At 30.9% G+C, this 15,909-nt stretch overlaps 1 protein-coding gene across 2 annotated transcripts; it reads left to right on the forward strand.

The window, feature by feature from the left end:
* The first annotated feature begins 1,732 nt into the window (after window positions 1-1,732).
* Window positions 1,733-11,918, forward strand: LOC143068794 (ADP-sugar pyrophosphatase-like). 2 transcript variants are annotated; one of them, XM_076243098.1, is made up of 10 exons: window positions 1,733-1,931; window positions 4,823-4,890; window positions 5,483-5,529; window positions 7,167-7,274; window positions 7,626-7,721; window positions 8,807-8,862; window positions 9,699-9,744; window positions 10,364-10,372; window positions 11,179-11,232; window positions 11,811-11,918. In XM_076243098.1, the coding sequence occupies exons 1-10, from the start codon at window positions 1,746-1,748 to the stop codon at window positions 11,903-11,905; spliced, it is 765 nt and encodes a 254-aa protein (XP_076099213.1). In that variant the 5' UTR covers window positions 1,733-1,745; the 3' UTR covers window positions 11,906-11,918. The 2 variants fall into 2 exon arrangements, with proteins under 2 accessions (XP_076099213.1, XP_076099221.1); XM_076243106.1 differs by lacking the exon at window positions 10,364-10,372.
* Window positions 11,919-15,909: the final 3,991 nt, after the last annotated feature.

Raw genomic sequence — 15,909 nt, forward strand, 5'->3', positions numbered from 1 at the left:
GATGTTTTTAGTTAAACCTTTACCTATAAGACTTTCAACTTAAAATCAATGGTTAGTAAAGCATTGAGACATTCCAGCCTGTGCACTCTTGGTACATGTATTGAATATTGCCAATTTTTTGGTCAACTGATTAAAAAATTGAATAGGGAGAGTTGAGGTTTTCAAAAAGAGTTAATCCATTACATATTCATGTGCCAGTCCCGACTAAGGAATATCATAAAATTGAGAATGGAAATGGGGAAAATGTCAAAGAGACAACAACCTGACTAAAGAGCAGATAACAGGCTACCAATGAATCTTAAATGCAGCGTGGAGTATCTCACACTTGGAGATGGGCCTTAGCTGGCCCTTAGATAAAAATGTGTACTAGTTCAGTTCATCAATGGTTGTTGTGTCTTATCCTACTGATTAATGTTAATTGGAGAATTTGACGCTGATTGCAGTTCTGAAGGTTTCTGTTTAATTTATTCACAACTTTCATAGACTTTGGACAATTTAGAGAGTTGATATATCATATGGGCACCTCTATTGTTGATAACTATATGTTGCTCTCTAGTTGTCTTTTGTTTATTTTTGTAGTTTGGTAGCTGTTGCTTTGTAGTATAACCCACATTTCTGTTTATTCATGAAAAAAATAAGTGTTGAAACTTAAATTCAGAAATTATTGCGTGCACTTATTGGTTTGATTTTAAAAGAATGGACAAAAATGTGAGATAAATTATTGCAATTTCAAGAAAATCTGCATAACATATCAGAATGTAAGTTCTTAATATTGCGATAATCACACAGCTGCATTTTTCAGATTAATAAAACCCTCAATAATTTCTGAATTTACAACTAGGTCAGCTATCAAACATGACCATGTGACATTTGCCTACTGTTTCAGGTGGCTTAAAGACCTCATCAATTTGTTAAAGTTTGTGATTATGTTTTGATCACCACCCAAGTCATGGTCTATTTACTATGGAATAATTGGAAGGTGTAGACATCCAACTGGGAGGTGTCTTCATACCTTAACCTCAATTCCATGGTTCATTGGACAAAGTTAAGTTCTGTGGCTTGACTTTTTTCTCAGATACTGTAAGAAAAGAGCCACTATATTGGACTACATATAAAAAATAATCTGAATCAAGATTCTCGCCGGCATATCCTGGGAACAGTATATAAGTGCCTGTCATACCTTAGTTTTAAATTAAAAAAAAAATGATTGATTGAGTCAAAAAACTAAACATAAAATTCTTACAGACAAAAAAATAAAAATGAAATTCTGAACGACAACCCCCCTCCCACCTCCTCCTCTTTCCATTTTTGTCTCTGATTATGATAAGATAAAGTTTCAAAGTTTTTAAGTTTACCTATAAGGCTTAATGGTAAACTATTATGTGCCATCAAAGACATACAAAATTAGTGGTGATGATTACTGTCACATATTGGACCAATCTTTTTTTGTTGAAATAGGTTCTCCCTACCTGAGAATTAGTCTCTCAACCATGAACCATGTATGTTTTTGAAAAAAATAAGACTTTATTTCGAAGTTTCAGAAGAGGGGAAACTGCATAATTAATCATGAAAATAAAACTTTTTTTTATCTGAAAGAGCAGATACTATTATATGTCTCTGGAAAGAGTATCCACGAAAATTTACCAGATATAAATTACTTTCTTTACCGAAATTAAATTTCCCGCAACTTTTACTTTTTTCTTTCGGAATCTACCTAGGTTTTCTTCTAATGTTACGTAAATGTCATGATTGTTTATCAACAACACGTTTCTATTTCAGTAGCGCATATTTTAAAACAAATACGTGCTAAAATACTCAAAAGCCATTTAAAGAGTTCTATAAAAGTTCGTAATATCTCAGTATCTGCAGTTGTGAGAAAGAAAATGACTGACAATAATGAAATCCGCCAGAGTCGTTTTGTGAAAGAGGAGGTATAATCTATAAATGTGACATGTACTGCTATTTGACTGCCATTCCCTTGTTGAAATCCCAGCCAAATGTTCTTATCATCTCTAGATCTTTTGGGACTATTATATTTTTCCAATCATGGATACGAAGGAACACAATAACTCAGGGCAGATCCAACCATTTGGGTTTTTTTAACCCAGGATAAAGGGGTTTTTGGGACCCATTAGGCTTAGGTTATAAATATTTGGACTTAGAATGGGTTATAACATTTTCTACAGCTTTTTTTACAACTGTGAAAATTATGTGTCGTCAACATTTGGTTTCGGGACAATGACTTTAGTATAAATAAATAGAAATCAATGAAATTTAAACACAAGGTTTATGACCACAAAAGGAAGGTTGGGATTGATTTGGGGGGTTATGGCCCCAACAGTTAAAGAATAAGGGGCCAAAAAAGGGCCCAAGTAAGATTTTTTCTAGTTTCAAGACAATGACTTGTGGAATGGTGTATGGATCTCTCTGAAATTATACCACAAGTTTGCATTACACAAAGGAATGGTTAGGACTGGCTTAACAGGGTAATGTTTCTAACCGTTTAGGAATTAGGGGCAAAAACACTGGAAAACAAGGGTTTCCTTGTTAATGGACAATTATTTTTAGTACCAAACATAATTTAAAAGCAGTGTAAGGGAGGTAATTCAAACACAACATTGACAATAACCTCCCTTACACTGCTTATGAATTATGTATTTAAAGAATGTTGTCTTGATGTGATTAGCTCTCAATTTATTTTTAGGAGTTACTATTTGAAAAAAATGCTGATTTATAAGGAATATCTATTCTAACATGTCTAAGCCATGATTATGTATGTCATTTTCTATTTTAAAGTCATAAGAAACCTCAAATTAAAAAAAAATCATGAATATGTTTTTAATAACTAAATGGATATGTATATAGTTTTCATTATACAACTTATGTACATATACTGTTTTCTGCAGAAAATTCTTTAATTTGTCCACATTTAGAAGAAGTTTATTTGTTTTTAAATTGCTTGCTTCCAGGAAGCAATTCGCCGACATATTTTCCGTATTCATAGTGACCTAAGCGTAACCCACCTCGTAAAAATCCGGCGATCGCAATACGCATGGATCTGTCATTCAAATAAACAATTGTCTGATTGTACATGTTAAACACGTGCTCAATACCCATGCTTTTTGTTATTTATTTACTATAAGGTGACAATCGGTAAACTTCGGCTTTAAAACACGGCATTTAATGAGCAGCCATATTTGTCAAATCATAACAGACAGAGAGAAAAAAAATTGACTATTATACAATATATTTGCGTAAAAAATGACAAAATCGTGCACAGAGTTCTAAGTTTATGATATATACATGCATTGGTTCAATAATTGGATAAACATTATTTTTCACCACTCACTGGTTTCATATGACTTTAAGACTGAATGATGTATTTAACTGGGTAATTATGGTTGCAAACTTCATTGGAAATTTGAATTGAGATTATGTCCATATCTTAGGGAAAGAATTTTTGGAAAAAGGAGGGGGAGATGGAAAAAATATTGGGGGGGGGGGGGGAAATCAGATTTCAGAAAGTAAAAAAGAAAATTTCTCTTTGCCCCCCAAAAAGGGGGGAGTATTTTTTTAGGGGGGGGGTATTTGCAACAGCATAGTGTTTTCCTTAATTTAGCAAAAAAACAATATAAATTCTAATCCTATATCCAATTTTTAGTTCTTTGCCTACAGTTATTCTGTGTCAAATATTTAATTACAATCCAAATTCAGACCTGTATCAAGTGAATATTGTGTCCATTTTTGCCCCAACTGTTCAGGGTTGGACTTGTGCCATTGTATCCAGCTGTGCTCAGCAAAGCAGTTTTTTTCATATACACACACACACATCGTCTTTTGACGCTCTTTAAAAAACAGAAATGAGAATCAAACAAAATTGCCAGTTAACCAACAGTGTGTCAAATTTGGTTAGATATTTAATATATATTTAATATTTTACTAATTAGTAAGCAAGAAGACCTGACAAGATGAAGCAATCACCTTATCAATCTGCCTATAATGAATAAACTTTTTTAAGGTCTTTTTCCTTTTTTCTTTATCTCACTTTACCAAAAATTTTGCCACTTATTTTAGAAATTTGCATTTTAAAGATAAGCTTTCAAATTGCTTTGAATGAACACTTTTTAAAAAAAAAGTTATGTCACATCATCTTGCATAACTTTCGATGACACAAAATAAAATGGAAAAAAATGCAACAACAAATTGATAGATTACCATCAAATTATGGCAAAATAATAAGAAAAGATGAAGAAATAAAAATACACTAGTCACATTCAAAATGGTTTGCATATAAATATATATTAAAACCCAGTACAAAGCTATATTGTGACACATTCTTAGTTGTATGATTAAAAATTGAAAAATTTTAAACCTGAATAACAGATGCATTTCTTATTAAAAACCTTGATAATATATGTTTTAACCCTCATGAAACTTTTATATAGATATAGGAAGATGTGGTATGAGTGCCAATGAGACAAATCTCCATCCAAATAACAATTTATAAAAGTAAACCATTATAGGTCAAGGTACGACCTTCAACACTGAGCCTTGGCACACACCAAATAACAAGCTATAAAGGGCCCCAAATTTAACATCATTAGAAGCCAAAAAATAAATTGTAATAATATTGTAGTTATAGAACAAATTTAAGATTAGTCAAAGTAAACCCATAGTAAATTTGCATGTCAACAGTATCTAAAGTTTAAGTAGCATTAGAATCAACATATTTTTTACCATATATGTAAAGGGTGTTTCTAAAAGGGTACAGAGCTTATGGAATTGACAAGTTTGAAAGAATTCATTGAATACTCTTTTTTAGGAGATTTCATGTGGAAAATGGTTGTCCCTCAGTCAGATCACATACACAGACCCTACCGGAAAGGAAAGGTAAATCTATGAATGAAGTATTACAGTATAACTTCAATCGTCTCTTTTATCAATAAAATGCATGGATATATCTACCAATGTATATATTGAAGAACAATTGTAAAAATATAAGACACTACAGTTGTTATGATACAGAATATTTTCTCATGTATAAAGAAAAAAAGCCTGATATAAAGTAAGATAGTTGTCAATTTACCTTACAAAGACCAGCTACTAGTACCATACCGTCCTGGAATGTTTTTGGGGGTGATAATATACCTTACACTGTTACTTAAGTTTTAATGTTAAAACAGATTCATATACTGTTTTATACGACGAGTTATAACATTCTTTGATTTCATACAGTACATAAATATGAATATTAGAAATATTCGGACATCATAGAAGAAACTGGTGAATGAGATTAATATACCCCTGTTTCTGCAAGTCCATCACTGGTGAATGAGATTAATATACCCCTGTTTCTGCAAGTCCATCACTGGTGAATGAGATTAATATACCCCTGTTTCTGCAAGTCCATCACTCCAATCTCAATGAAAACAAAAATAACAGTTTGTGATATAACATGAAAAATCACAATTTCTATTTCTAGAACTTGGGAAGCTGTTTCTAGGACAACTTCACAGACGGGATCGGATGGTAAATATGAATCAGTTACCGAAATATATATTTTTTTTTCAATATGAAATTCATATTTATTCTAGAAATAAAAATATCTTATTTCCGAAGAATAAAGGTTTATAGTTTTTATACGACTGCAAAAAATTTTGCGGTCGCATATTGGTGTCAAGTCGTCGTCAGTGTCAGCGTCGTCCGAAGACAGATGGTTTCCGGATAATAACTTTAGTATAAGTTAACAGAAATAATTAAAATGTTAACACAATGTTTATAACCACAAAAGGAAGCTTGGGATTGATTTTGGGGGTTATGGTCCCTAAGGTTAAGGAATAAGGGGGGGGGGGCAAAAGGGGCTCAAAACAAACATTTATCTAGTGTTAGTACAAAAAATTGTGTATTAGTATTTCAATTGTTCTGAAATTGTACCACAATGTTTAATATCATAAGTAGAAGGTTGGGATATATATTGTGGGTTATGGGGCAAACAGTCTAGGAATAAAGGGCCAAAATGGGGCCAAAAACAAGCATTTTTGTAGTTTCAAGACAATAAATTAGAGTTATCTTTCTTTGTTCAGAATGGTTGTTGAATCACCTAAAACCAATGTTTTCTGAAATCATCTTTGAAAATTGGAGTTGTCTTTCTTTGTCCAGAATAGTAGTTGAATCAACTTAAATCAATGCTATATACAATAAACAATGCAATATTCACTTTACTACCAACTGATAAATTAAAGCAGTCTTTACCATTCAGTGATTACAAGCATTTTGATTACCATTCTAGGGATATGCCCCTTTCCAAAGGAAAAATTGAAGAATTTTTAAGTTTCTGTTTTCTTAACTTAAGTTTGTCTCAACTAAATTTAATGAAATGTGTATATAATACTTATTATTTTTTTGAGCGGATTAATATTCAACAGCATAGTGAATTGCCCAAAAGCGAAAAAATAACTTCAAGTTCATTAGGGCACATTCATTCTGTGTCAGAAACCTATGCTGTGTCAACTATTTAATCACAATCCAAATTCAGAGCTGTATCAAGCTTGAATGTTGTGGCCATACTAGCCCCAACCGTTCAGGGTTCGACCTCTGCGTTCGTATAAAGCTGTGCCCTGTGGAGCATCTGGTTTATATCTAACTTTAAACCTCAAATTTATCAGATTAAAAGATATTTCAATCAGACTAATGATCACTATTGATACATTTTCCCAAGCAATCTGAGAAACAATTGAAATTTATCAAGAATAAAATGACTTGTTGACAGTGCCCTGTAAGAATAACTCTGTCTGTTCATCAGTCTGTCCATCTTTCTATCTTTGCACTTCTATAAAGGAGATCAAGTCATGATTGCCTCAACTGATTTTCAAAAATTTGTATACACAATGTTTATGAATGTTAAAGAATTTTTGTGAAATTTGGACAAGAATTGAAAATTTAATAATGAATTGGTGGAAAAATTTCAGAGTATGAATTGATTCCATATGAAAAAGAAATGTTCGTGAAAGTTTTGCAAATTGGCTGTATAAAAACTTTTATAATTGTCTTTTAAAATAAATTACAAATTTTGAGAAATAATTTATAATAATTAATTTGTTTGTTGTAATTTGTTTTACCATGATTTGATGGATTGTGGTTAAAGATACATGTATTTTATTTTACAGCTGTATGTGTGATAGCCATACTTAAAAGGATGTTGAAATATGATTGTTTAGTCCTTGTCAAACAGTACAGACCCCCAATGAAATGTTACACACTGGAATTCCCTGCTGGTAATTACATATCTATCAATATAATCCATTCCTTTCAGAGTCTGGAATCAACATATTTTCTAGCCAAAGGTTACAATCTACCCCCTCCTCTTGTAGTTTCCATTATGTGAATAAACATATATTAAATGATGTTCAGAAATAACAATAAAGGAACATGGAAATTACTCATTATAACTAGGAAATGTTATTTTTTATTGAAGTGATAATTAAAATCAATATAGACTTCTTTGAAGACAGTTCTATAACTTTTTCAAAATTGGGAATTGTGTGAATCACTTTTTAGAAAAGCAAATTATCTTTTTCTTGTTTTAATTTGTATATAGAATATTGATAAAGATAGTTCATTTTTAGGATTAATTGATCCAGATGAAACAGCAGCAACATGTGGTCTAAGAGAATTGAAGGAAGAAACCGGTTACATAGGAACACTGAAACATGAATCACCAGGTACTTATCTGCACCAGAACCATAGGTTTACACAGGAATATTAAAATATAAGTCAGTAGGTATATACTGAATCCCAGCACCATCACTTGAAAAGCTGTTGTAATATAAAAAAATTATCAGCTTATTCTATTGGATGAACATAGGCTCTGCAGACGTTGCTCTTGATTGTATTAATGCTTAGTTCTCCTAAGAAAGTGCTTTCTGTATAGATATTGAAATAGAACCTTAATTTTTTATCATTCCTTGATACCAGTTTTCATTGATTTTTCGTGTATTGGTAAACAACAAAATTTAATGTTCAATGAATAACTTTTTTTTTAGGCTTGTATGTAGACTACATTTAAACCACAAAATTAAATATACACGAACATACAAATTTCCCTTCATCCATGAAAATTGCCACCCATGAAAAATAATTGAATCCACAGTATCCAATTTAAATAAATTCATAGGAAGATGTGGTATGAGTGCCAATGAGACAACTCTCCATCCAAATAACAATTTAAAAAAAAGGTAAACCATTATAGGTCAATGTACGTCCTTCAACACAAAGCCTTGGCTCACACCGAACAACAAGCTATAAAGGGCCCCAAAATTACTAGTTTAAAACCATTCAAACCGGAAAACCAACGGTCTAATCTACATTAAATAAAAAAATGAGGAACGAGAAGCACATATAAATTACATAAACAAACAACAACTACTGTACATCAGATTCCTGACTTAGGACAGGTGCAAACATTTGCAGCGGGATTAAACGTTTTAATGGATCCAAACCTTCTCCCTTTTTCTGAAACAATAGCATAACATCACAACATAGATGACCATATTGTAAAATAAAATATAAATGTCAATCATTGTCAGTAACATTGTTGTATTCTGTCTGAAGAGTTAAGCAGGATCAAGTTTGTCAGAAAGAGCTCATAGAAATTTTTAGTTTTAAAATTTCTTATATATATTCTTTAAGCTACATATATCCCTTAATGAAATCTTTGTGTAAAAATTACAAGTATACGACAATACTCCAACATTAGATATCAACACAACATACATTGACAATCTTTAAGTGAGTATATTTATTTCAGTTACTTGTTTGGACCCAGGGATTGGTGGGACAACATGTCATTTAATAACAGCAGAAGTAAGTTTTACAGATAATGACATGATGAAATGATACTTAATTAAACACTGTACATGTATATACATATACAGTTCACTCTTGTTATCTCAAACTCTTTTATCTCAAATTTCATTTTATCACAAAGTAATATATCTGTCTTTTTTATGTAGATTTGCATTATATTTACTCTGATAAATCAAATTATATTTGTCAATCTATTTTACTTTGAAAATAATGAGTGCTGACTGTATACATATTATTAAGAAAGAGTTATAGCCCTCTTCTAAATAGTGACTGACAAGACACATATGATAGTTTTTTAACCCTTGTTTATCTTTCTGTGCTATAACTAGAAAAAGACCTTATAAAAGCATTGCTAAATATGCTCTATCCATACAACATGTACAGTATTTCATTTCTAGAGTAAAAATAACTTAGTTCTTTGTTAATCAAATAATGGATAAATATCAACAAAAACAATAGAAAATTTAGTTTCTGCAAAGAGAAACCATAATAAAAGCATGAATGGAAGAATATTTTAGTGTTCTTTAACCAGAATGCTATCAATATAACTGCTGGGTTGAAATGATAATCACTGTGTCTCTGGACAATTAATACATAGATGACTTTCAAATTTGTGCTATTTCCCATTAATTTCTATGTCACAATGTTTATGTTTTTGCATCACAGTAAGAACCAATTGTTCCATGATGTTATGTACTCAGATTGACATTTGAATGGAAGATTTAACCTTATTATATCCTATCAAAATTTATTTATTGTATTTAACCTAGTGAATGATAAGCCTCTTTAAGATGTCATTATAATCAATAATGCTTTATTATATCATTTTACAGATTGATGGAGATATTGATAGTAATATTCATCCCAAAAATAAACTAGGTACGTTCATACAAAAAAAACATATCTTGATAAGATTGCATTATTGATATATATGTTGGAACATTGAAACACCCCATCTCCACCATTTTTAAAATGGCTGGATCCACCCCTATAATGTACTGTTTCCTGCAGGAGAATATGAGCAAAGAGACTTTAAAACATAATGTTATGTAATGGTTTCCTGAACATTGGTGCACACTATTGTTATGAAAAGTAACGCTAGAGTTACATAGCTAAGAATCTATAGAATCATAAATCATCTCAACTAGAAAGACATTATTTTTATATGTTTTAAAGTCTAACAAAGTTAATAACCCTTGAGATTAGAGGCAGAGGGGTTGTTGGGAAAAAAGGCTATGATTACCACATACATGAAATGAATTGTGCATCTTGATCAAACTAAGCAAGATACAAATTATATATTAGAAAATGATCTAACATAATAGTTCCTTAAAGTCACATTTTGAATACAAAAATAAAGAGTACCTACAAAAAAAATCCTACATAAATGTATTATAAATATAAAATACTTAACATTTGTTCACATCAAAACATTTTACTGTCAAATTCTTTATTATACTTTGAAATCTTATTTTTTATGTTTGTTTGTGGAAAACAGAAGAGTCAGGTGAGTTACTAACAAGGATCAGAACTGGGTGATATATAATTGGGATAACTATAAGTCAGTGTAATCTGACCCTGCAAGACCCTCATGGGTATTCAAGTTTGTTATAAAAACCTCATTGTCAGTGTAGGTTGCATTGACAATTTATTAAAGTTTGTTATTTGCTCATTTTAAGAGGACCCATTTGTGGAGTTTCATTATGAAGTTTGTGATTAGGTGAGATTAAGGGGAACAACTAATGGTTAATGATATTTGATGATCAGTTGTATAAGTATTGGCACATCTTATTTCAATGAAGATCTTTCTACCCACACCTAGGGACGACATCATAAGTTCAATGTATGATAAAAAACTTAATTCACATAGTTTTAATGCATGTTTAAGATTATTTCAACATGAGGCTTTTTAAAGGGAAGCAACTAATGATCAGTTTATGAGTTATCTCCCCTTATTAAATATTAATCAAAACTTATTTTTTTTAATTCAATCAAAAAAGCATTCTTTAAAATAATCATACAAGTTTTGAAAAGGGTATGAAAACATTACAAGAAAATAGAATATCGGAGACAGTTTCATTATAAATGGTGATGGTGTGTAAATATAAGAAGATGTGGTATGAGTGCCAATAAGAAATCATATCCAAGTCACTATTTGTAAAAGAAAAACCATTATAGTTCAAAGTAAGGTCTTCAACATGAAGCATTGGCTCACACGGAACAACAAGCTATAAAGGGCCTAAAAAATGTCCATGATTTTATTTCCTTTAAATTTGTTGATACATGTATTATATTTTTTTCATTCTGTTTCAGAGTTTATAGAAGTATTATGTATTCCTACAGATGAACTTCTTAACAAATTAAATGGTAAGAACATATATATTTCTATATTTTTAAAAATTTCCAAAGAAAAATAGAGATTCTTTCAAATCTTATATATCTCAATTATAATAGTAGAGGGTGGTGGGCTGTGTTTGTCCATCAGTCCATCCATATCCATTGTCAGGTTAAATTATGGTTTGATCTACTTGACAATGCAGTTATGGTCACATATATTTGAAAAAAGTACACATTTTTATTATGTCGATGTTAACTTTTAAAAACAATTTACCAAATAAGTTGTACATTCACTGATCGTGTTTAGGTATTTGTTCGAAGAATGACTTCATTTTTGACTGTCAGATTGAAATTGATTAGCTGTATTGTATATGACCACTTTTTGAATCCTCCATACGCCTTCTCACTGATTGCCAACACTGAATTTTTCTACATGTTGAGTGAAAATAGTATAAGACTTATTTGGCAGTTGTCGTTCAATAAGGTTACTCATAAGTTCTTATACCTTTTATAAATACTGGTATTGTTAATGTATTACTTCATAAGAAACGTTTCTTTCTTTATTTCAATTTAAAAATTAATATTACAATTTTTTATTTTTATTTCAGACTTTACAAAACAAGGAGTTGTAGTGAATACAATGGTATACTCGTATGCAATAGCGATGGAACAATCAAAGAAGACAAAAAATAAATCTTTATGATAAAATTACCAAATTGTGTTATAATTTAAAGAGAAAGAAACAAGAACAAAAGATAATTTGATGGATCCTTCCACCTCATAAAGCAGAATATATTGTTTTAGTAGGAATATTGCTGTTTACATAGGTCCTTAGTCGGACCACCAAAATTTGGCAACTGACTGACACAATATTATTATTTTACAATAATAGTAATTGTAAAGACCAGTAGATTTTCTTTTAAGTAAGACCAGCGGAAAGGATTTCAAGAACTCTGCTATCAATTAGACCTTTACACATGTCTAGATTTATTTGTTACACTAACCTGACACATGTCTATTGTTCTGGACCACATTTTCATGGTTCAGTGACTGCTTTGAAATGTTAATATTTTTGTCATGAGAATTTCTCAATTATTATGAGTAATAGGACAACTAGATTTGGTATATGGGTTCCTTGTAAAGTGTACTTGTCCATCAGGCAGGGTTTACCTAACATTGACCTCATTTCATGGATCAGTGATCAAGTTTTAATTTTGCATGGTTATGTCTGTTTCTCAGTAGCAGTGGCGGATCCAGAACTTTACCCAAGGGGGGCCGCTCCAGTCATGCTTCAGTGATTCCCTATATAATCAACCAAATTTTTCCCACAAAAGGGAGGCCCCCCCCCCCCCCTTGGATCCGCCTATGAGTAGGCAAAATGTATGTGGTATATATATTCAGAAATGATTGCAAGGTGTACATAATTGAACAACAAAAGGGGTATCCATCAATGACATACAGGTTTCATCTGACCTTTACCTCATTTTCATGTTTCAGTGATCCATGTCAAGTTTTTGTGTTTTGGTATGTTTTTCAAGTTTTTCAAATACTATATGCAATAGGGCAACATATATATTTGGTGTCTTGAATGATTATAAGCTGTACATATCTGTTCAGCTTGTATCATCTTACCATGATTTCGATTTCATGGTTTGGTTCCCTTCTCATATATACAATAAGTAATAGGTCAACTATATTTGGTTTATTTGTGTTTTGGTAGGTGGTATGTTCTGTCCAAATTTTGGACTATTTCTCGTATCCTTTTTATGTACTATTAAAGTAGTTTCTCTTGGATGTCCAGGAAAGAGACAACAATATTATGTAATGTGATTAATACCAGCTGTTCAATCATCAGTTAAGTAACTATAATAATGTCATACCACAAGATCCGTTTATTATTTGTCTTTTTTAAGTCTCACAGCAAGGTCTTGTCTTTTCCAGTTTATAATTTTGATCTTTAATCAATCTTTATAAAGTTGCAACACTAATTGCAGCTGTGTCGGTACAATGAAATTTTCAAGCTTATGGAAACATGAAAAATGGAGTGGCTATTATTATAATACAATATTCATCAAGTTCATCAGCTACCAATATGTACAGTCAGTCCTTTGGTACCAACATAATTTATAACATATTGCCTAAAATTCTCTGTTGATATTTAGATTACAAAAAACTACAAATGTACCATTTGAACTTCTTCAGACAAAGTTGACCTTGTATGATATAGCTATTCTTTGTAGGTCCATTTTAAAATTAGTCCTATACATATTTATACATCTGTGACTTTCAAATGTTTTGGTTTGAGTATTCCTGATGAAGGTAAATTCAGAAAACTGTGATATTATTGTTTTCGTTTCACGAATCATATTTAGGTTCATTTATATATAACAATCAATGGGTACCAGCTAATTGTAAAGACCCTTGATGATGCAGATACTTTTAGATGTTCTGTTGTTTATTGTTGGGTTTCTGCCTCCATGTAAAAGTACGAAAATGTGTTATGATTGCCAATGAGACAACTTTCCACAAGAGACCAAATGACAGAAATTAACAACAATAGGTCACCCTATAGCCTTCAACAATGAGTTAAACCCATTCCATATAGTCATCTGTTCATGTAGATGATACAGTTTTGTTATCAGTCTTACAAAAGCAACTGGATACTTTATCTGAATACTGTGAAGTGTAGAAATTGAAAGTGAATGTATAAAAAAGTAAAATTGTAATTTTCTCTAAAGGGAGACTACCTAATAATGTTCAGTTTAATTATAACGATATTGTACTAGAAATTGTTAATGAGTTTACTTATTAAGGTGTCTTATTCAGTAGAACAGGAAGTTTTTTAAAGGCAAAAAAACACAAGCAAAAAAAGCCACATGTGCTATGTACGATGTTATCAAAAAAGGAAGATTGCACAATCTTTCTATTGAATGTCAAATCGAATTGTTTGATAAGATTGTTAAACCTATTTTAATTTATGGTAGTGAAGTCTGGGGTTTTGGTAATAATTCGGTTATAGAAAGGGTTCATATGTAATTCTGAAAACTTTTGCTTAAGGTTAAAAATTCTACACCTAATTCTATGATATATGGAGAATTGGGCAGATATCCTTTGGAAATTGATATAAAACTCTGTATAATTAACTTCTGGACAAAATTATTGTCTGGAAAACAAGAAAAACTTCCTGCAATTCTATACAAGTACTCATTGTATAAATATAAAAATGATATTACTTGGTTAAAAAATGTTAAATCCATTCTTGATGAATCGGGTTTGTCATTTGTATGGGACACCCAATATTTTGTAAGTGATACATGGCTATATACTATTGTTAAACAAAATCTTGTTGAACAATTTTAAACAGAAATGGCATACTGACGTGCTAGAATCGCCAAAAGCTTTAAACTATCGTGTGTATAAATTAAAGAAAACTGTGAATTTGAATATTATTTAAAAAATTTAGATGATAGAAATATTATTACATTAAGGAGACTGAGAACAGAAAATCATAGATTTCCCATTTAGACTGGTAGATGGCAAAATGTTGCAAGAGAAAATAGAAAATGCTTAATTTGCAATTCTGGCGATATCGGAGATGAATTTCATTATATTTTTATATGCTCTGTATTTACTATTTAATGATAGTCGTAAACAGTTATTGAGAAAAAAATATACAAATCAACCAAATTCGTTGAAATTTAATGAACTGATGAATAATAAAAATCTTTCTGATCTTAACAGCTTGTGCAAATTTATAAGACTAGTCAATATGCATGTAAGCTCTCCTGGGTAGCTCATGTACTTGATATAATTAATTCTAATATGACATGCTTCTTTCGCTTTGTAAACAACACCGTGATAAAATTCTCCATATATCTATACTTAGCGCAGACTCAGAGATATACATAATAATGGCTGTTACAATATACTTCCCACGTAAATCCACATGTATTGGAACCTATTTGTAAACCATTTGCCGATTTTATTTTTTTTTTAAATTGCAGTTAAAAAAGACAAAATAACTTATTCTAATTCGGATGCATAATAAAAAGAAGTAATGCACAAGAGCTCGGAGAAATCAACAAAATAAAAATAAATAAAATTCCGCAAAAGTCTTTTAATGTTTTTGACGCATTTAAGTCATTTCAAAACATGACGTCATACAAATGAAAACGCTACAGTTGAACGTTTTCTGAAAAGTGAACCATCGAAATTCGTATAATATTGTATTAAAATTGATTTGTAAGGTAGGTTTTGTTTTATTTTCTATTCTATTGCATTTTTCGCATATTTACTGATTTCAGCAAGTCAACATGGCAGCTCCTTAGTTACAAAATGTCAACTTTGGATTTGACGGTAGCTTACGAGAAAAACATGTAAATTCAAAATGGCAAATGTTGGGTTTGTGATTTTAAAGAATTAAACAGATTTTTTTTTTTTCTAGCGGTTATTCACTAAACAATCCATGCAAGCTACAGATTTTATGAATATTTGAGCTTAATCGAACCGGGAGCTAACGCTCAGGATAAAATTCGAATATCACGGCCCAGGCCATGTGTAAATTTCCAACAATCTATGGCTTCCATGAATTATTTCTTAAGTTTAATATGTATACTGTAATTTATGATATTTGAGTCTCTCTTGCTTTCTTATAACTTTTGTATGTATGTACATATACATTATGTAATATTTATTGTGTGTATCTCT

This window comes from Mytilus galloprovincialis, chromosome 1, assembly GCF_965363235.1.
Source record: "Mytilus galloprovincialis chromosome 1, xbMytGall1.hap1.1, whole genome shotgun sequence".
NCBI lineage: Eukaryota > Metazoa > Mollusca > Bivalvia > Mytilida > Mytilidae > Mytilus > Mytilus galloprovincialis.